This window comes from Galeopterus variegatus, unplaced genomic scaffold (genome assembly GCF_000696425.1).
Source record: "Galeopterus variegatus unplaced genomic scaffold, G_variegatus-3.0.2 Scaffold840, whole genome shotgun sequence".
NCBI classification, from domain to species: Eukaryota; Metazoa; Chordata; class Mammalia; order Dermoptera; family Cynocephalidae; genus Galeopterus; species Galeopterus variegatus.
Window position 1 is genome coordinate 149,874 of NW_007726951.1, and position 23,015 is coordinate 172,888.

A 23,015-nucleotide genomic window follows, 5' to 3' on the forward strand; every position below is an offset into this window, starting at 1 on the left:
ATATCAATATGCAGGAGAATGAAACCTTTCACCATACACTAAAATCAACTCAAAATGGATTAAAGAATTAAATATACACCCTGAAACAATAAAACTTCTTAAAGAAAACGTAGGAGAGACACTTCAGCGAATAGGTCTGGACACAGACTTCATGAATAAGACCCCAAAAGCAGGGGCAACCAAAGGAAAAATAAACAAATGGGATTATATCAAACTAAAGAGCTTCTGCACAGCAAAAGAAACAATTAACAGAGTTAAAAGACAACCAACAGAGTGGGAGAAAATATTTGCAAAATATACATCTGACAAAGCATTAATATCCAGAATATATAAGGAACTAAAACAACTTTACAACAACAACAAAAAAGTAACTCAATTAAAAAATGGGCAAAAGAGCTAAATAGGCATTTCTCAAAGGAAGATATATGAATGGCCAACAGACACACGAAAAAATGCTCAACACCACTCAGCATTCGGGAAATGCAAATCAAAACCACACTGAGATTCCATCTCACCCCAGTTAGGATGGCTAATATCCAAAAGACTGTGAATGATAAATGCTGGCAAGATTGTGGAGAAAAAGGAACTCTAATACATTGTTGGTGGGACTGCAAAATGGTGCAGCCTCTATGGACAATGGTATGGAGGTTCCTCAAACAATTGCAGATAGATCTGCCATATGACCCAGCTATCCCACTGCTGGGAATATACCCAGGAGAATGGAAATCATCAAGTCGAAGGTATACCTGTTCTCCAACGTCCACTGCAGCACTATTTACAATAGCTAAGAGTTGGAACCAGCCCAAATGTCCATCATCAGATGAGGGGATATGGAAAATGTGGTATATCTACACAATGGAATACTACTCTGCTATAAAAAAGAATGAAATACTGCCATTTGCAACAACATGGATGGACCTAGAGGGAATTATATTAAGTGAAATGAGTCAGGCACAAAAAGAGAAATATCACATGTTCTCACTTATTTGTGGAAGCTAAAAATAAATAAATTAATACACAAACTGGGGGAGGGGGGAAGAAGACACAACAATTACAATTCCTTGAAGTTGATACGACAAGCGAACAGATATGAGGTTGTTGGGAAGGAGGCGGGAGAGGGAGGAGGAAGGGAGGTTTTGGCAATGCACCACAATAATCAACCACATTGTATACTGACAAAATAAAATAAAATTAAAAAAGAAAAAGAAAACTGAGGTTCAAAGACATTAAGTTGACTTCCCCACAAGGGACTGTCAGAAAAACATGGAGACTGAGTCTTGCTACAGTGCTTCCCTCTAACTATCAAGATGCTGAAAACCTTTGAGAAGAGATAGGTATGAATCTTAAATAAATAAAACCTGTCTTTGTTTCATTATACATTAATAAGGACTTCCTGAAATTATTACAAAAAAGAGTAAGCATTTTATCATACCTGAATGTTTAGCTCTTTGGCAATCTGGCGCAGTTGATGAAATTGAAATAAATTATTATAAGTTCTTTCAGCAATGTTGTTGAGAGCAGAAATAAATCTTTTTGCTGTTGACCTTTTGCTCATCCCAGAACCATGCTGGGATCGCTCAAAATCTAGGTTCCCAAATTCATCAGAGTAAGTTCCGAGCATGCTGAAAGGAGGGAAGAAAAAGTTACCCAATGTGGCATGGCTAGAGAAATTTTTGTCCTGGGCTTCCAGGTTATAAGAAGAAAAATTTGGAAGTAGCCATGAGGCTCACTTAGCAAAGATTTAAACATGTGTATATTGAGTAGCCACTTGGAAATTCATTATGGTATGGACTGTTTTGGGTTAATACTATTTTGTACACAGCTACTGCTTTTAAGAAATTTCCAAAATTGAAAGGGGAAATGCATAAAAACATGTTATTTGCAATATAAATACCTGAAAAATTCTTTTTGCTTTGTGAAAAAAAGAAATTCTAAACATAATAAATTTAGGCTTTACCAGATAATAAAGTGTTCCTATAGTTACGCTTAACATATCTTTCTTTGATTTCACAACCAAGTTTATTTTTCTCTTCTACTTAGAAAAAAAAAAATCCTAAACTCTGAATTCTTATCAGTGAAAATCAAATTATTTGCACAAGTATTTGGCAGTCTCTAGGATTCTTATTAGTCTGGTCTCCCAAGAAGCCATACCCACCAGAAGTCAGGCAGGCAGCATGTTTGTGACCACTCCTTTATTTCATATGCTAGTACAATAAGCCCTTGGCAGCATATTATATGAGAAAGTCTAGTAATTCCTAGACTATCTGGTTACTTATAAATGGCAATTGGAGGATCTCTAACTCAATTAAGTCAACTGAAGAGGAAATGAAGCCAGCTTGGTAAAATTTTCAGCTACGAGATCCCTCAAACCCTATTACTGAATCACATAAAGAGAAAATTGATGGTTCAAGCACTACATGATGTCATACCAATAGGATATTTAAACATAGAATATGTTACGAATTGATTGAAAGGGTTGATAATCATTAATTATTAATAATTTTACTTGTTATGAGGTGCAGTTGCTTTGGGGCCAGCAATAAAAAATTAAGGTTTGTTAATTCTAGAGTCTTTAAAACTTTTAAAGGCAGTCAGTATAACTTCACTGTTGCTGACACACTGGATTAAGGAGAAACGTTCCTCTTCTTCCAAAGGCTGCTTATAAGGGTAGGAAACCAGATGTAGATTATTGCTCAGACTTTCAGGAGGTGCACGGGAGCCTTTCTACTCATATGCATACTTCCAGAGGCAGCAGACAGAACAGAGCAGCCTCCAGTGATGGGCCAATATCAGCCTGGGGATGAAGAGACAACTAAGTAAGGTCTCAGCCTATGAAGAAAGGGAGAAAAGGATCTGCAGCTCAGAGCTACTGGAAATTTAGATGGACAGCACTGAGGAACAGACCCCAGAAATTCCTTGAAAAGGGTAATTTTAGAAACTTGTGATCAGGGATCCAAGGTCTGCCAGTTTTTGAAGACTTCAGTTTATGGTATGGGTCAAAGAAAATGGATCTCTCAGTCTCTTCTTAATATCATCATCAAAGCTAGCACTGCTGATAGTAAATAGAGTTTACTGAGTGTCCATTAATGTGCCAGAACCGTATTTGTCACTTTATACAGCATCACTGCATGACACTCAGAGCAAAAGTCTTTGTAGTGTGTTTTACACCAGCGGAGACTGAGAAGCAGAGCATAACCCATCATGGCAGCTCCAGGTTAGATTCTAATGCCCTTGCTCTTCCAGCTTTGCTGCATCGTTTTTATTCACAGCCAAAGAGGAACAACTGGGCAAAGCCACCTAGCTCTGACAACAAGTAAGTCCCAGAATAGCAGCTACTAGAAAAAAAAAAAATCCATCTGCCTTTGAAGAAATAGAAATTACTTAACAAAATAAGATAAAATAATTGCATCCTTAATTTTTTTTTGGCCTTGGAAAAGTAGATTCCTAACAGATTTAATTGCTGTAACAGTGTATTTTAAAAAGCTAATTTCTACATTATGACACAGTTGTGCAGATGAAAAGGAAGCTCTTTAGGCAGTGATATGGAATGATCTCCAATATGCATTTTAAATGAAAAAAGTACAGTATAGAATGTGTATGGTAGTTATCTACTATTTGTCTACAAAGGGGAAAACAAATATACAGATACATACTTGTGATGTGCATTTTACATGTGAAAGTCACACATATTAAACAGGGTAGAAAAACTTTTTCCACTATATACTTTTTGAACTTTGGAATTTTAAAGAATATGAATATATTAACCTATTCAAAAAAATTTTTAAGATGGAAAACAACATACCTAAAATAAACAGCTTTCACTTTTACTGATTAAAAAAAAATCTATGTCTAAGATAGACCTATATGTTTAATTAAAATATAAGTTTTTTTTTTCTTTAGGAATCATGATCTACCAAATGATATAAAACGCAAAGGATACAATTTAGCAGTATTTATCAAAATCCTAATGTACTTACCCTTGGACCCAGAAATACCTCTTCTGAGAGTTTATCATACAGGTATACCACCTACTCACATATGAAGTACCTTGTATAGAATATTCCTCATTATAGCATTGCTTGTAATAGCAAAAGAATGGAAAATATTAGTGGTCTAGCAATAGGGGACTAATAAAATATCTACACCATAGAATACTATATAGTTGTTTAAAAAAAAAAAGTTGTTTCTATGTCCTAATAATGAAATAATGAAAGATCTCTGGATACAAAGTTAAATTAAAGAATGGTAGAACAGTGTAAATGATATGCTGTTTTCAGGAAAGTAATGGGTGAATGGGTGGAGGAGATGGGCAGGTGGTAAACAAGTGTATTACCATTTGAATGGGTAATACATCCACATAGTTCTAAAATCAATTCAAAAATACATATTTTGAGAAGGCTTGCTTTTTTTTACACAGTTAAAAAGATTTTAAGACAAGAAAGTACAGTTTGTTCAGAGTAAAATAAGTCATCCAACGGGCTAAATAAAAGTTATTTTGCTTGCCCTAATTAAATACATAATTTAGGGCCTGCCCATGGCTCACTTGGGAGAGTGTGGTGCTGATAACACCAAGGCCATGGGTTCAAATCCCTATATAGGGATGGCCAGTTAGTCCACTTGGGAGAGCATGGTGCTGACAACACCAAGTCAAGGGTTAAGATCCCCTCACTGGTCATCTTTAAAAAAATAAATAAATAAATACATACATACACACATAATTTGAGATGGGAAGATAACTGGTATTTCATCTAAAACAGCATTTAAAATTTTAATCGTACCTATATTTCATAATTTCAACTATATCCTCAGCATCTTCTTTGGTTGCTTCCTCTCTCAAGTCCAACCTTGCTCGTGCCTTTGAAAGAAAGCCATTTTCAGACAACAAAAAATAAATATATCTACCACTCACTGTTTAAGCAGGTACAGTATATCTAAGTTTATTTCATTTATTCTTTTTCCACAAAAACTGACTTTTGGAAGAGAGAGGCTGTAATATCAAAAGTCATGATTTGAGTACTTGGATATGAAAATAACAACTCATGTAGCTGGCTGGTTAGCTGATGAGAGCACAAGCACAGTGTTATACCACCAAGGTCAAGGGTTCGAATCCCCATACCAGACAGCTGCCAAAAAAAAAAAAAAGGATGAATATAAATAACAGACAAACCTCTGGTGAAACTGATCAAGAAAAAGAGAAATAAAATATGAAAATAACAACTCAATATATGGATAAAACTAATTTTTACCTACTAACATATCTTTCTGAGAATGCTCCAATTTCAGGAGATTTTATTATGAAACACACTTGGCTTTTCCTTGCCTTTCACTTTCCGGAAATCAAGCCTAACCAATTTGTTAAAACAACAAAGAGGAAAAAGCCCAAACTCTGACCTAGCCAATTTTAACTGCCAAAGTTCTCTTAGCATTCTACAGCTGTGAATAGATATTATTGCTGTTATGTAGAAACAAAGGCATTATCCTTACAGACCTGTCATGTAATCAAATCAAATACTCAAGATAGTTGACATGGTCTACATTCCCATATACTCAACTTGGAATCCCAGAATCCTAGTTAACCTAACCTCTGTTCAGTCACTTTAGGAGTCTCCTAAGTGTCATTAAAAGAAAAAAAAAAAATTGCATGGTAAGAACTGGTCCTGTGCCTAGAAAGAAGTGGCTATGCTTTGACATATTACATATATTACATATATGACCAAATCTTTTAAAAATGTTTATCCATGCATCTCTAATGTCTCTCAGTAGGAAGAAGAACTTAGTCAATTATGCAGAAAATTGTTCAGAAGAGAAATCATACTGCATCTTACTCCCTTCCAAGAAAGCATGAACATAAAAATAAACCTCTGTTAGACGAATCAAAGATTCTAGCTGCCTGGTAGTGATTGGTGAGCTATTTAACCGCTGGCTCTGTTTCCGGAGCTCAAGGTAAAAATCTTGAAGAACTTGAGCAGCTTCTGTGGATAGCCTCGGGTAGACATACTGCCGAGCATAGCCAATGTACTTTCTCAATAGCTGGTGGGGAATAGGATCTATTGTTTCTCCAGGAACCACCTAGCCATGATAAAAAGACCCACGATTACAAGGATAAGCAGCAAATGTAATCTTTCTGCTAAAATAACTAGGTTAGACAAAAATTCTAAAAGACTCTCCAAATAAACCAAACACTGAAGTTGTAGCTTTCATTCTAGTTGACTTAGATTATTTCAAATGTAATTTACATAAACTTTAGTATCATAATATAAAAAATTTTGGTATGACAGTTTATATACTACTGCTCTACAATAAGACACACATTGAACTTTGAAATTAAAACAGAACCAAACTGAATGACTAAGGGAAAAAAAACATACCTTTAGTCTTTCTGATAATGGTTTCTCAGAAACCACTTCAAGTACAGAAGTATTTGAATCTTGACTATTCATACGAGCCACTGTGGCACTGCTAATAGTTCTCTGCTTTCCAGCTCTTATTGCAATCACATGTTCAGATAGTAAGTGATCATGATGCTCATTTGGAGTGTCTAACAGGATAAAGACCAAATCAAATCTGGATAGTAGGGCACTCCCCATTCTAAGAAGCATGAAAGAAAAAAGAAACAATGATTGTAATCAAAACAGACAAAAAACCTAGGAAATTGTTTACTCACTTGTTTACTACTCAGGTTCCATATAGAACATGGCCCTTTCTCACACCACCAAAACCACTGAATTCTTTATATTCTATTATCACTAACTGACAGTAATGCTACATGATATATCAGAGATTATCTAGTTGAGTAGTTCTTAATCTTTTATACCTTTTGTCTCTCTAAAACACAGAGTATCTCAAATACCTGTGTCCCATTTAGAAGCAAAAAGCCCACTTTCTCTTAAAAGGGCATCTCTATGTCTATTAGTCCTTATAATAAAAATGCTGTGTTCTTTTTAGTCATCTTTTCCAAACCCACCAATCCAGATAGATTTGAGACATGAAAAATGAAAAAAAAAATTTGACCAAGGTTCCAAAGCAAATTTGTCGTACCACTAAAAACCAGAATCCAAGTCTCCTGGATTTTTGCTCAATAGGATCCTTTTGATCTTTCCAATACAGCATTTTGCCATTTTACAAAAGAAAAAATACTAATATTGTCTTTTTTTGGTGGTGGTAGTTCAGAAATACCCAAAGTCTCTAAGTACGATGGTGTATTTTATGTATCAAAGACTATATCTATATTAAATATATAAATTGTTAAACATTAGGAAATTAGCTTTTTTCTTCCACTAGACTTAAGGTTCTAATTTTTCACATGAGGCACTCTTGTCTTTTTCTTACTTTTGCATCACCCAAATCTATTTTCTCATTTCATACATCTTGTCCAACCTGTACAAAATGGGTTAAAAGAAAAAGCATACACACTTACAGATATAAACAATGTCTTTGAAAAAATGGGATCCCACTGCATACATAAGTATTTAACGTGTGCTCTTCTCACTTAATGGTAAGGCACAGACAAGCTGCCTTATTAGTACATACAAAGCAAATTTCATTCTCATAATCATTACACTGTATGGTCTTATAGTTTTAAGTTGTTTCCAGTTTGGGGCAGTGATAAGCAATGCCGTAATACCTACGCTATAAACATATCTTTGTGCACCTGTGTGACTATTTCTGTGAGCAACATTCCTAAAAGTAGAATGACTGGAACAAATGAAATGTATGTTTAAAGTTGTAATAAAGCCAAATTGTCCTTCAAAATACTAAATTGTGTATGTGAAAACCAATTTCCCCACACCTTTGCCAATAATGATTGTTAATACTTAAAATGTTAGTCAACCTGGTAGATATCAGCGATACTTCATTGTTTTAATTTGCACTGTTTAAGCACATTATTGCACATTTATTGGACACTTGTAACTTCTGTGAACTATCCATTTATGTCCTGTTATCTTCTTCTTATTTATAGAGATTCAATATCTTCAAGATATAAATATTTGAAGAAACTTACTTTAAATTCTCAGAAACTGTTTTAGCTTTATTGTAGTGTCCGCCAACCGGATTTGCAGCAGCAATAATAGAAGTTCTTGCAGGGAGGCTACAAACCACACCAGCTTTAGCAAGACTAATACTTTGCTGTTCCATGGCTTCTAATAAGGCTTGATGCTGATTCCCCATCTTATCAAATTCATCTATCCCGCAAATACCTATGATCACAGTAGAATAATACAGACAAAAAATTTTTTTTTCTTTTGGTCAAGTTCCAAATTTTACAGGATAGAAACCAAGTTTCATAAGAAATAATTATTTCCATTTGTTTCCAGCAGTTAAAATCATAAAATGTCATTCAAAGGAGGATTACTGCTTGTTTTAAAGCAAATAATACACTGGTCTTATTTAACTAAGTCTTGTGTAATATTTACTCATTCAGCATTTTCCATAGTCAAGGAAGACCCTATGTTGTGAGGTTTACAGAAAAGAAGATATCAGAATGACCCTCAGACTGCTTAAGGGCTTATATTCAAACAACTCACCTATAAGATATCTAAATTCAAGAAGTATATTTCAAAAGCTCTAAGAGATATGCAAAATTATATAAGATGAGTTTTGTGGGGTGGGGGAGTTAAAAGAGGAAGAGGAATCCAGAAAGGTTTCAAGAAAAAGGTGCTATTTAAGCTAGGTCTTTTGGGAACAGTAGAACATCAGGATTTGGGAGAAAAAGCCTGGGCTCTAAAGTTAGAAGACTCGAGTGCCATTCTCGGCAATACCAGGTATTGACTGTACACTTGTAGGGAAATCACTAACTTCCTTAAACATGATACAAAGCACCAACCACTGACTGAAGGGACTGTATGTGCCAGGGATGTTATGTCTAATCCACGAGTTACTGGAGACCCTCTAACATTACCTTGTAATATTTTTCGTCCCCCCTCTCTATACCAGTTTGATTAGCAGTTAAGGGGTCATCTCTGGAGGGCTTTTATGGTCACTTCAATAGATGCTGAAAAAGGAAAAGGGTTACACCCCTCTGTATCTACTCTATACTCAGGTAAGCCTTGCTAGCTCAGAGATATATGTGTAAGTAACTGCTGATTCGTCCTTTACTTCAAGATTTTCTTATATCCTTGAATCCACTTCTGGTTCCATTTTGGGGTTCTCTACTTGATGGAATGAATAATGTTGAATTTTATTTGTTCTTTATCTCTAATACTGCCCCTCTATTTGTTTTAAACTTTGCTCTTTTCTTTTGCATTCACTGTGATTATCTCAAGCCTTTCCTTAATATCCATAATTTCTCATTCAGCAGTATCAGTTGTATATATTAGTTTTATAATAGTGTAGTCAGTCAGCAATTTGTTGTCTTTAATATCCCTATCATCTCCCCCCCTTGTTTTGAACTATTGTATTAAATTCATGTTCTTACTAAACTCTTGAAACACTTGTGGGGAATTTTCACTTGTTCCTTGGATTATAATTTTATCTAATCTGGGTACTTTTATTGTGCATGTTAAATTAATTTCTTTCTTCCATGTTATTTCTGCATAGTTGCCATGCTCTTTATCTTGCTCACATTTAATGATGGCTGCTCTTCCAAACCTATTTTCTCTGACACAGTGTGTATGAATTCTCATGAATACTCTTTTCCCATTGTAATTTTGACCCACTTTTTCCTTTTCAGCCATAGTTTGTAGGCTAGGGTATTACCCTACTTTTTGGTAACTTAAGGATTTCAGGGGGGCCTCTTGAACTCTATGCCACCTTTCTTGCTGATCTCTCTTCTGAGAGGGTTTGCTTCTAAGTTGGGAATGTGTCCCATATTCATGACAGGAAATCCCTGTGATTTGGCCTGTTCCTGCTGTTCAGCACAGAGCTCTGGGACATGATGAGCCTTCCCTGCTTCTGCTAAGATCCTGGCAGTGATACACTTGAAAGCTTTATCTCAACTTTTCCCTGGGCCGCTTATTGCTTAGTCTGTCCACACCTCTCTGGAATTGATGACATTACTGGAAAGAGTACTAAGACAGTTCCTAAGAGGTAGAGAAGAAACAGAAGCAAAGTCAGGCTACTTCTTTCTTTGGCTGCCACTTTTCAAAGTGTAAAGCACGAGACAGCAAACTTTTTCTGTAAACAAGCAGAAATAAATATTTTAGGTTTTGCAGGCCATCACAGTCTTGGGCCGTTTGTTTTTTCTTTACAATCCTTTAAAAATATAAAATCTAGTTTTAGTTTGTGGATTGTACTAAAACAAGTTACAGGCTGGGCTTGACCTATGTGGACTGAAGTTTTCTTTTTTTCTTTTGGCGGCCGGCCAGTAAGGGGATCTGAGCCCTTGACCTTAGTGTTGTTAACACCACACTCTAACCAACTGAGCTAACCAGCCAGCACTGGACTAAAGTTTTCTGACCTCTGGTTTTAAAGCATAAAGTTTAACCTTCGAACATTTTATACTCTTTTTCTTGTTTGGCTACAACTGGTAAATCCTGTTGCCTTTTTTGAAAAAGAAAATTAACAATTTTTTTTTTTTTTTGTCATTTCGTCAGATGCTGAAAAAGGGAAATATTATTGGATTTTTTTTTTTTGGCTGGCTGATTGGTAAGGGGACCCAAACCTGTAGAGGGTTAGAAATATTGATTCCTATCTGATTATTAGATAGGGTTTTTAAGTAATGCATGTATGGGATAAAAGTCCTTGGATAGGGAGCAAGAGCTCACTGAATCAATTCTAATCAAGTATATGTTCATTCTCAGTTGATTTTTAGTACACGGTTTTTAGGTAATGCATGTAAGGGACAAAAGTCCTTGAATGGGAGGCAAGAGCCTACAGCTAGGGGGCAAGAGCCCACAGATTCAATTCTAATCACTGTTTAGGTAAGGGATTGTATACACTGATTGTTAATATAATGGGTTCATTGGAAGATTTTGTGAGAAGGAAACTCACACAAGTCTAAAGCCTTTAAAGTGAACAAGAGAACTGAAGCAAAACAGGGATTGTTCTGAGGGCAATAACCCTTAATACAACAAAACTTAAATGATGGGAAAATATGTGAGTTAAGATTTCCAAGGACATTTTGCTAGATTAGTTAGTACATGTGGGTTGTTCCACATTTTGCTTTAAGCTGTTTCTTTGAATTTCTCAAGAAGTCAGGCACTTTAATGATTATCTTATTGTTTCTTTTGCATGTCACATAGCTTAGATTTATGACTTTTGATGGTATATTGTTTAAACTATTTTGAACAATGCATACTTGGATGAAGATTGTTACATAGCCAATTTCTTTATGTTCTTACTATGACTGATTAACCATCTGTTTTTTCCCCATAATTTCCTTGTCTTTACAATAAAAACTGAAGCAAAACCAACTCGGGACTGTACCCAGTTTCTCCTTCTAACAGAGGAGTTGCTGAGGTGCAGTCCCTTTGGGCTTCTCATTGCATTCACATTGCTTTGGGTAACCTTTTCCATGTCTCTGTTACACAGCAAGAGGTGTAACACAAACCCTTCACCTTGGTGTACTACTGCACTCTAGCCAAAGGAAATATTATTAAACCACTTTATTTCTCTTTTCCCTACAAATCTTCAGTAAAGACTTTAGCAAGACCCTGTATTTGTCTCTAGAACTTGGTCTCTGCTGACTTTTCCTTTATACTTTTCTCCTTTGTATTTGTAAAATCCCTTTCTTTAACAGTGCTATGTTTACTATCACAGTGTTTAGTTTAACTACATATACTTGGAAGAAATGGCACTGGCTCTCAACATTCTGCATCTTAAATTCCATTAGATATCTGTATAGTGAAGCCTCCAAATCACCTTCAGTTTCTAATTAATGAGAAGTCTGATGGTTTAACAATTAAATTCCTTTTTTTTTTTTGTATATTTTCTTCACCTGGTAACAGCAAAAATACTTTCATTTCTGATGAGCTATATAATAACCAGATAAATGTCTGTTGAATTATTAATTCAGCAAATACTTATTGAATACCTTCTATATACCAGTACTATGTTCTCGGCATGCAGGATATACCACTGAAAAGACAAAATTTACTGCCCTTGTGGAGCTTGCATTCTACTTTGCAGGTGGGCAATAAAAAAAAGTAAACCATATAGAAGGTTTTAAGTGCTATGAAAAGAAAAAGTAGGGCAAGGAGAATAGAGTCTGCTAAAGTGGTGGTGAGGGAGAAGGGAGTTATAACTTAAAATATGGTATTTAGGGAAGGCCTCACTGAGGTCAAGAAATTTGAGCAAAACCATCAAGGAGAAAAGAGAACAAGCCTTGAAGATAGGTAAGAACATTCCAGGCAAAGAAAATAACAAGAACCAAGGTCCTGACACAGGAACGTGATGTGCTTGGTGTGCTGGTAGTATCTAGGTACAGCAGCATAGTTAGAAAAGAGAAAACAAGAGGGAAGTAGTAGGTAATGAGGCAAAAGAGTTGATTAAGGGCCTGAATGTGAATGATCCTAGGCCACGCTCAAGCCTTTGGCTTTCACTCTAAGTGAGATGAGCCACTGGAGGGTTTTGAGCAAAAGAATAATGTAACCTAAGTTTTAATGGGATTATTCTGCTCTGTTAAAAACAACAGGAAAGGGCAAGGGTGGTCATAGGTATGTCAGTTAGGAGATCACTGTAATAATCCACATGAGAGATGAGGGTGTTGTGGACTAGGGCAGTATCAGTGAAGAAATGCTTAGGTACTAGATATGTTTTGAAGGTAGAGCCAACAAGATTTGCTGACAGATTAGATGTGGGATAGGAGGAAAAGTTAAGAATAGCTCCACGTTTTCTGCTTTGGGCAAACAGAAGGATGAAGTCATTTACTGAGATAAGGAAGACTAAAAATGGGTTTAAAAGGCAAGATTAGGATCTCGGTTTTGGACATGTTAAATTTAAAAAATTTGTGGAGATGCTGTGTAGACAATAAAAAATACGTGCCAGGAGTTAGAAGGAGAAGAGATTATAAATTTGAAAATCTTTAGCAGATACTTAGATAAAGCCATGAGACTATATAAGATCACCAAGAAGGTTAAGTACAAACCCACAAGACAAAATGTTCAGGAACTAAGCCCTGGAGGTACCAACTAGTTAAGTGGCTGAGGAGATGAACCAGTAAAGACTGAGAAGAAACGGCGAGTGAAGTAAGAAGAAATCCAAAAGAGTGTGGTGCCTGGAAACGCAAGGAGAGTTTCCAGTGTTTCAAGGAGCGGGAAGTGATCAACTGTGTCACATGTGGCTGACGGGCACTGAATTTAGAAATGTGGAGGTCACTGGCAAACTGGAAGGAATGAATGACTTTAATTGGACTGAAATCTGGGTACTGGCTGACACATGCACAGGAACATGTTTTTCCAATAAGGTTAAGGCAGCACGAACAGAAACATAGGTAGCAAAGCCCAATGTAGAGATCCCTTCTTGCTGAGCCCTACAACTGGATTTTTTAATAAAATATTTCTCAAATCCTTAAAAAAACTCAGTAAGACAGGTTAAAATCCAGCAGAACTATTAATTCTAAAGTAACAGCTCTAAACTCTTATTGTAAGTCTTCTGAGAGCAAAAGATGACATCTACCTTCTTTTCAGTTCTAAAGTATCTAGAACTAAGCTAAGTTATGGTAATAGTAATGCATTCAACAGGTTACTTTGCACCTGTGTACTAGGCAATGGGAACACAGCAGTCAACAAGATAACCAAATCCCACCCCACAGGGAGCTTACTATAAAGCTTCAAAACAGGCTGTAAAACAAATGATCACAAATGTAAGAGGGGTGGTATGAAATGGGAAGAGTAGGGTACTATATATATTTTACCTGATTTTTAAATTTTTACATATAATTGTATCTGCTATAAGATTCTGAAAATGAATGACATTAAGTACAGGTTTCATTTCTGTAATATAAATAAAAATGATAGTCCTATGTTTCCAATTATTATTACTGACACTCAATGTCAACTCACTGTTGCTGTCCAAATGCCTTTTGAACTGAATGTAAAGAAATTAATTGAAAAGGAAAAGACTTAAAAAAAAAAAGCCCTAGAATTAATGATTATTATTTCTTTTGGTCTCTCACCTTGATCACCAAGAACCAGGGCACCAGCTTCCAAAGCAAAATCTCCAGAGGAACTATCTTTTGAAAGAGTTACAGTCAGACCAGAGGTGGTTGTGGTGTTACCACAAACATATACTCCTCGAGGAGCAACGTTGCATACTGCCTAAGGAAACAAATTTAAAAGAGTTATACAAAATAAAAGGAAAATAATGGCTAATAGTAATTGCTCACAAAGTTAGCTATATGCCAGGTATTCTTCTAAGAGCTTTACTGTACAATCTTCACCACCACAGAGGAAAGTATTCTTTTATCCCCATTTACTGATATAGAAATCAAGGCCTACAAAGAGTGAATGAGGAACTATATAGCTATAAAAGAGGGATGCCAGGATTCAATCAAACCCAGGAAGTCTGACTGGAGTCTGTGTCATGTGAATATTCAACACAACTCCATTTTATGCTTCATTTCAAGTTTAAATAGCAAAAGCACGAGTACCAACTTTAATTTTGAAGGCTCCAATGCTTCTTTAAACATCAGGTAATAAAATGGCTCAATACATGCTTACCTTCTGAGCAGACAAGCTACGGCACGTCACAAAATAAACAGCATAAGAGTTAAAAGCACAGATCTCTGGAGTCAGGCAGACCTGTTTAAATTCTGGCTCCACCATCCTTGGCCGTGTGGCTTTCAGATCTGTCTGAGCCCCAGATTCCTTGTTTTATCATAGTACTACCATGAGGAATAAATGAAATGTGTATTCAAAGCACTTAACCTAGTACCAGGCACATAATAAGTACCCAGTGCAAAGCTTCTGTGTATAGCTGTGTGCTGTCCAACTCCACGGGACAGCAGTCACACTGTTATCTATGTCAATGGTGCACTCTGGATCTGAGCAGTGCACATCCCAAGTGACCACATGATGCTGGCTCAATAAACAGTAACTATCATTTTTGTTACTTGAAACTTCTTATTTGTTAGTCTTTCTGAAGAACTTTACAATACTCAGAGAGTGATGGTTGACTAAATGGTCAGAGGAAAACAGGATTAAAAATGTAAATGGCTCGGGGCCGGCCCGTGGCTCACTCGGTAGAGTGCGGTGCTAATAACACCAAGGCCCCGGGTTCGGATCCCACATAGGGATGGCCGGTTCGCTCACTGGCTGAGCGTGGTGCTTACAACACCAAGTCAAGAGTTAAGATCCCCCAACCGGTCATCTTTAAAAAAAACGAAAAACAAAAAAAATCTGTGATTAATATGCTAAGGGCACTAATGGATAAAGTAGACACTGTGTAAGAACAAATTGGTAATTTAAGCAGAGACATTGAAATTCTAAGAAAGAACCAAAAATAAATGCTAGAGATCAAAAATGCTGTAACAGAAATAAAGAATGTCTTTGATGGGCTTATTAGTAGACTGGACATGGTTGAGGAGGGAATCTCTGAGCTTGAGGATATCTTCAGTAGAATAATTTTTAAAAAACCTGGCTTACTGGGGCTCTTGTATGCAACATCCGCCATTGTTTAGAATGTTTAATTTCGACTTATATTACAGCTCCTATTTTTAAATTGAGCCAAGAGTTTTAAAGGCATTATTCCAAGTCTAAAAAAACAAGAAAAATTGCCAGTGTCATTTCTTGGTATTAAAACTTTTCCAGTACCATTTAATGTATTTTTGAACCATTATCTGCCAAGAGGCATTTCTTAAATGGAAAAAAAAAAAAAGAGAGAGAGAGAGACAAAGGGAAGTTTTATATACTCTAAACAACATGTATAAATTAAATTATAAGATTTATTCGCAAAGATAATCAGACACTGTGAAGGTTAAACCAGTCCTACCTACAGTACACTAATACAAAAGTTACACACACGCACACACACACACACACACACAGCTACAAAAGATAGAAAAGAAAACTGAAACAATTAAGATTACCACAGGCACCTTTTTCTGCATATTCCGGCTAAGTATACTGTTTTAATTTTTCTTATGAACACTGTTTCACCCTCAACTGGGTCCTCTTTGCCTCTGTTGTCAGGCTTGCTGCAAGACCTCAGAACAGAATTTTTTAAAAGAAAATTGGTCCAGCTGTCCAAAAGGAAACAAGCATGGATGAAATGTCATATTAGGAATTAAAATGTTGACTGGTTTAACACTCAACCACAGAGAGTAAAGAACAACTCAAACATGAAAGACAGTGGTTTATAATGTAACGAGAAGATCAAAGCAGTTCTCCATCCCGGCTGTACAACAGAATCACCTGTGGAGGGTTACAAATGTACAGACACTAGGATCCTAACTTGCAGACTCTTCATTCAATTTGCTTGGGGCAATCCACAGTATCTTCAAAGAGTTCCAAAGGTGACTCTGATGTGCAGCCAGGGTTCCCAACTCCTGGGCAAACATTCAGCAGCCATAGGACTACAATTTACTAAAGGGCCAGGGAGTCCCTGGTCTGGTTGCATTTTCCATATTGGGTTGGGAGGAGGGGGGTTGTGGGCATTCTTAGAAAGGACATTACAACTGGCTGACCAAGTGTCACACTGAGGAAACTACAAGCACTCCCAACAAGTGGCACCTTCTGGAGCCATCATAAACCCAGGCTCTGATTGGCAGAGGCAGAATCTTCTTGGGAACCAACAACTGACCGGTCACAGAAAATGCCCTGCGTTAGACTCAGGGAGAAACAGAGGACATGTATACAGACAGATCCCTTACCTTTATCAGACCATTCTTAAAGACCAATATAGTGTTACGTATTGTATAAGGGAGAATGAGTAACCCTGCTGTACTTCTTTGAACTATTCTGTTCACAGATGAGGTCACATCACAACAATAAAGACTAGCAAAGCAATGCTAGATAGAAGAAAAAAGAAGCTTGGGGAAATGGTCAACATTTTATAATAGTTGATATCTCAACAGACCAGGATGCCTGTGCAGCCTGTGTGACAGGAGATCAGCTCAATTAGAAAATATAATCAGATACAAGTTCCATATTACTCATACAATCTATAATTCACATATATCACCAGAAAAATATATCCTCTGGAACACAAACACTACATGCTCTGAGAAAATTCACTTGTGAATAATTATTCATGCATTTTGTAAGCACAAGGCCAAATACTGAATGACTGATTTCCTACCTGTAGCATCTGACTCTTTCCTAAGCCTGGATCTCCAACAACAAGGACATGTGGGTCTCCTCGAATTGGAATTCTGTTCTTGTCATCTGTATATTTCTGGCTTCCTCCAAAGAGTGCTAATACCAAACCTGCTTTAACAAGCTCAAGTATGAAAGAAGAGAGGGAGGAAAAAAAAAAAAAAGAAAGAAAGAAACAGTAAGAAAAACATAGAGATAACTAGCAAAAGGGATGTTCCTCCTATGTTTACAACATTGATTTGTTTGGGAATTTTTTTTAAAGCATGATTGATCTTTAATTTTTTTTAAAGAAATCTAAAAACTTAAACTTCTATAATGTAAATAATTAGAAAGCAAAAACTTAAAAACACATAAAAACAGAAAGATATCTTGGAAATTACTAAGTAAATACCTATCTTGCAATGCATAAATCCATTCCACAAAAATGAGAAATATCTGTTAGTTTCTGCTTTAACACTTTAAGTGTCCAGTCACTTTTTAAAAAGCCCATTCCTATTAACTCTAATTGGTAGGCGTTTTTTTTCTTACAAGGGTCTGTAGTTTGCCATCCACATCATTTGTGAAGAATAAAGATTTATATTAAAACATGAATAACTGGCCAACAGAAATTAGCTAATTTTTATAAAGTCTTTATATATTATTTTTGCCAACTTCATATATTTTTTGAATGATAAAGTAAAATACTTACTTCATGACCAAAAATGACAGGGCAAAGTGAGCTGAAAAACAGAATACAATTCATAAATTCTAACTTATACTTCATTGACCCATTAAAAGATCTATTTTACAAGTTGCTTAACTCATCTTATTTAGCATAAAAAAGACATAAAAAAATTTACGTCCTCAGGGAACTCAAGAAATTTTATTCTTACAATAAATTTTTCAAAATTCTGTACAGAAAGAATGGTTTAAAAATTGTGCCTGTATAAGAGACAGGATACTTATAAAGCATCTTAAAGTAATCAAATATCTTTTGATCTTTTTACAAAAAAAGCCTTTAAAATGCATCATAATCATGGTCTTCCACTTTAGGACACAGGATAACATTATGTTTTATGTGAATAGACATCATTAGACCTCTGAATCCAAGTAATTGAAAAGAGACTAAAGAGTGAATTCAGGGCTGGCCAGTCAGGTCAGTTGGTTAGAATGTGGTGTTATAACACCAAAGTCAAGGGTTTGGATCCCCTTATCGGACAGCTACCAAAAAAAAAAAAAAAAGTGAACTCTATACATAAGATGGGATAAAATTTCATTTTCTCATCTCAATTCAAAAGGTCAGATTAAATAAAAATATGAATATAAAAATGTACATTTATATTTATCAATTTTATAAACAAGGAGCAAACGAAAATTGATAAGGTTGAAAAGATATAATCGGGAGTAAAATGTGAATTTTTATCCCCTTTTAATACACAGAAGTTGGTGTCCTGCCCATATCCCCTTGGCACTCACTGTTCAGCATGTTCCTGCATAATCACTGCTGGCTGCCTACCAAACACCTGCACCTGTCTGCCAAGGGGCTTTCTACGGCCACAGAAGCACCACCAGCAGGCAGGATGCAGTATTTAATATTCTGGGAGCAGCCCCAAATGCAGGCTCTTAGATGGAAAAATACTGAGACTAGTTTTGCACTGTGGAGTATAAAAGAGGCCCCAGAAGGATTATGCCCTGGATACTGTTCATTAAGGAACCATATATTGACTGTAATCCTTTCTCTGTATTACTTCTCCATTCCCCTACCAGTATTTCCAGGATCACCTCCCAAATAAACTATGTTTACCCAAATCATTGCTTCTACAGAACCTAAACACTGTCTTCTCCACTCTCCTTTCATGGTCCTCCATTTGCTATCTAGCATAGGTTGACAAATTTTTTCTTAAAGGGCCAGGAAGTAAAAATTTTCAGCTTTGCAGGTTTTACTATCTCAGTCACAACTACTCAACTTGTAGTGTGATAGCAATCATTGACAATATGCAAATTAATTGTGTGTGATTGTGTTCTAATAAGGCTTTATTTACAAAAATATGCAGCCAACTAATTTACCAATCCCTGCTAGATTAATAAATGTAGGACCATGAAAAATTCTAGTTTTGATGCTAAAATCACAAATACAAGGAAAAAGCAAACTGTTGAATGAAAACCCAGGTTTTTCATACTAACTTATTTTCTATAAGTATGGCAGAAGAAACACCACTGCAAATGTTCAGTTTTAATTTATAACCAGTAAAAGAACAAATCATAAGGTGTTTTGATCCTCAACCAGGTTGCTTCTTGGCCAACTCCTCACCGACCACTCACACCCAGATCACACCCCCACCCTCTTTCCCAGGGTGGGTCTGGATGGCAGAGGGACATCTCTGAGGCTCTAAGGACAAAAAACCCTGAGAAACTCTATATTTAACTCAGTTGACTAATTAACCCATAAAAGACTGAAAGAAAAAGCGTCAAATTCTCCTAGAGCCCAAAGCCTAAGTGAACGGGAAAGTATGACAAGATCAATATTTCTAATACAATGCATTTCAAAATCTTCTCATTACTCTACCTCTCTTAAATACATCTAGTATTCAATCTCTCTTGTTTTCTCCTATTTCTTCAAAATTATCCAAAAAGTTCTCAAAAAAGTATTAAAAATAACAGCATGTTGCATTAATTATGTTAAGTACATTATAAATCCCACTTAATCTTCAGAACAACCTGCTGAAGCAGGTTTTATTATTTCCATTTTATAATGGTAAAAATGAAGAAATTAAGTAACATGCCCCAGATCTCACTGGAAGGAAATGGCTGAAGTAGGTTTCTAACTTAGGTTTGTCTCCAAAGAAAAACTCTTAACTACTAAAGCAAAAATGCCTCTACTTTGCTTCTTCTGTACTGCATGGCTATAAAAAGGAAATAAACAATAGTATGAAATACTTCTTGAATGCGAGTGACTTCTACTTGAATCTCTTTTTTACTTTTTCAAAGTAAACAACACCTTACGTACAAAAAATTGAAATGGCTTTGGAATTCACTGTCCCCTTACTCTTCTGTTGAGTAACAAACTTCTTGTGTGAGATAGTAAATATTCCTTTACTATTTAAACTAGAGATCAGCAAACTTGTTCTGTAAAGAGCCAGAGGAGAAATATACATGAGCCATATTCTCTGTTGCAACTACTCAGCTCTGCCACTGTAGCACAAAAGCAGCCATAGACACTCCATAAATGAATGAGTGTGGCTGTGTTATAATAAAGCTTTATTTATGGACACTGAAATCTGAATTTCATATAATTTTGTGTATCATGAAATATTCTTCTATTTCTTTCAACCTTAAATGATATAAAAACCACAGTTTGTTCATGGGCCATACCAAAACAGGTAGTGAGCTGGACTTAGCTTGTGGACTGTTGTTTCCTGAATATTTTGACTAGTTTTTTGTACTTTCAGCCAAGAATATCCCCAACATGCATATATGTAATAAAACTTCAGATAACCTCATACATACTTGACAATGAGTTTAAACAGGTTTTCTTCAGCTTGAATCTCCTGAATAGCATAAAGGTCTTTAAGTGAGAACTCCATCAATGTTCCGTGCTTACATCCATCCTCAGTCTTTTTCTGTCCTTTGCTATTGCTAATAGAATTTGCTTCAATGTACAAAAGAAACATGCACTTGTCATTCTTATTTCGAGAACCTGTAAATTGAAAGCATTAAATGTGGTCATTGGTACTTTCATTTTTCCTACAATGATTCAACTGAATGTAAAAGAATGTCACAGTGAGCTACAAATAAACCTTTATTTTAGAGAAAAAGTTTCATCTTATGTAAGCAACAAAGAATTAACTAAATTCTTTCAGATTCAGAAGTATCTTAAAAAAAGAGATGAATGCTGACTGACAAATCATTATTGAGAGACAATCAAAATAAGGAAAGAATTATACCACACCTTCTTCAGCACTTGAGACTTTGACAATGCCTGTAATAGTCACTGTGTCTCCTGGGACACAGCTATCCACAAGATCATGAACAAGCTCACATTCTATCGTTCGTGGAATCCGACCCGCTTCTTGCTGATCATCAGACATTAGCTCCTGGATTCTAAAAAGTTGAAGTTTTTATTTAGAATACATACTTTGGGTTGGTTTTTCAACATGTTAACTATTTGGGATCCACATGGTGCTGAGCTAGATAAAGGGCAGATTAGTTTTAAAAAGATCAATGGTGTATCTAAAATTACTTCAGCATTTCCAATTCAGAATAGTATAATGTGCATGTACATTTGCCTAGCCTCCTTCCGAAATGTCCACCTAAATGAGAGTCAAAGCAATTTTGGGGCATGCAGAAGTGTCATCAGCAAATGAGATATTAATGAAATTTTTGAAAACAGCAAATGGGAAAGTTCTGATGGATAAAACAAAATGAAGTCCAGGATAAACAAAGGCAAAAGTTACAAGGGTACAAGAGAAGTGGGAGCCAATGTTCTCAGCAGAGCCCAAAGAAGCTTCCAAGTGAGAGGCAGCAGGAATGGAGACCAGAGTGGATGGCTGGAAGAAAAGAAAAAAATCACCTGAAAGATGAGTCATGGAATAGCTGTTCAGATTTTTTCTGGAAGGTGGATGCACAAGCAGGGGAAGAATGGGGACTTTACCATCTGGCAAAAACCAGAGCACTTGTAAGGAAATGGACCCATCCCCTCTGTGAGAGAAATTAAGGCATCCATTGAGTATATCAGAGCTCCAGAATAAAACCTCCTCACTCTGGCATTTGAGAAGCCCAATCCTAATTCAAAAACACATTTAAAAAACAAAATTTAATAGTCAAAACCCCTACCTTCTTATTCAGGGATGAAGAAAAACTGCCTATAAAAACTCCTGCCTACAAAATAGCAAAGGAAACCTATCCTATCTATTCCAAGTAATTTCTTATTCTTCATTAGACATTTGAGAATGAACTGGCAATAATTCAGGGAGGAGACAAACATTAAAAATAAGCAAAAAACTGCCTAAGAGTTTTGAGAAAATGCTACCATCATAAAAAAAAAAGCATAAGCAGCTATAAAAAGGAAAACAAGGGTGAAATTTAGAAAATTAAAAATATGTATATAAAAATCAAACATTTGTAGAAAGGATACAAGAAAAAAGCCAAAGAAATCTAGAAAATAGCACAAAGAAAATGAAAGGGGGAGGGAAATTTAGATAGATGAACAAAACAAGGGATGATAGGAAGCCCAAAAAAAGAAAACATCCTTTTGAAAACAAAAGGACCTGTCAGTATCAAGCAAGACAAAGCCATAACTAGATATACCTTCATTGTTTCAGAACACCACAGATAAAAAGATTACAAAGAGGGGAGAAAAGTCCAGTCCCTTCAAAAAAAAATGAGAATCAGACCAGCACCAGATCTCTCATCACTAGCAGGGAAAATTATAACAAAATAGACTTCAATAGCCAAGCAAACTTTTACCCACGCTAAAATCCACATAAAGACATTTTTAGACATGCAAGGACCCAGAACATTTTACCTCCCCAGCACACCTTCTGAAGATTTACTTGAGAATATTCTCTAGAAAAACAAAATTATAATTTTCAAAAATAGAAGACAAAGGGCCGGCCCCATGGCTCACTTGGGAGACTGCAGCGCTGGTAGCGCCGAGGCTGCAGGTTCGGATCCTATATAGGGATAGCCGGTGCGCTCACTGGCTGAGCGTGGTGCAGACAACACCGTGCCGAGGGTTTCCCTCCCCTTACCAGTCCAAAAAAAAAAAAAAAAAATATATATATATATATATATTATATATATATAAAATATATTTTTTTTATATATATAAAATATAAAAATATT

At 36.0% G+C, this 23,015-nt stretch overlaps 1 protein-coding gene across 1 annotated transcript in view; it reads right to left on the minus strand.

Moving 5' to 3' along the window:
- MCM8 (minichromosome maintenance complex component 8) overlaps positions 1–23,015 on the minus strand; it is a 46,391-nt gene that overhangs the window by 5,535 nt on the left and 17,841 nt on the right. The window contains exons 9-18 of the mRNA XM_008572821.1: positions 21,121–21,272; positions 20,679–20,868; positions 17,881–17,911; positions 17,176–17,316; positions 14,054–14,195; positions 8,003–8,198; positions 6,369–6,588; positions 5,860–6,069; positions 4,779–4,855; positions 1,433–1,622 (exon numbers count right to left, since the gene is read on the minus strand). Coding sequence (XP_008571043.1) covers positions 1,433–1,622; positions 4,779–4,855; positions 5,860–6,069; positions 6,369–6,588; positions 8,003–8,198; positions 14,054–14,195; positions 17,176–17,316; positions 17,881–17,911; positions 20,679–20,868; positions 21,121–21,272 — 1,549 coding nt within the window. The remainder of the gene's footprint in view (positions 1–1,432; positions 1,623–4,778; positions 4,856–5,859; positions 6,070–6,368; positions 6,589–8,002; positions 8,199–14,053; positions 14,196–17,175; positions 17,317–17,880; positions 17,912–20,678; positions 20,869–21,120; positions 21,273–23,015) is intronic.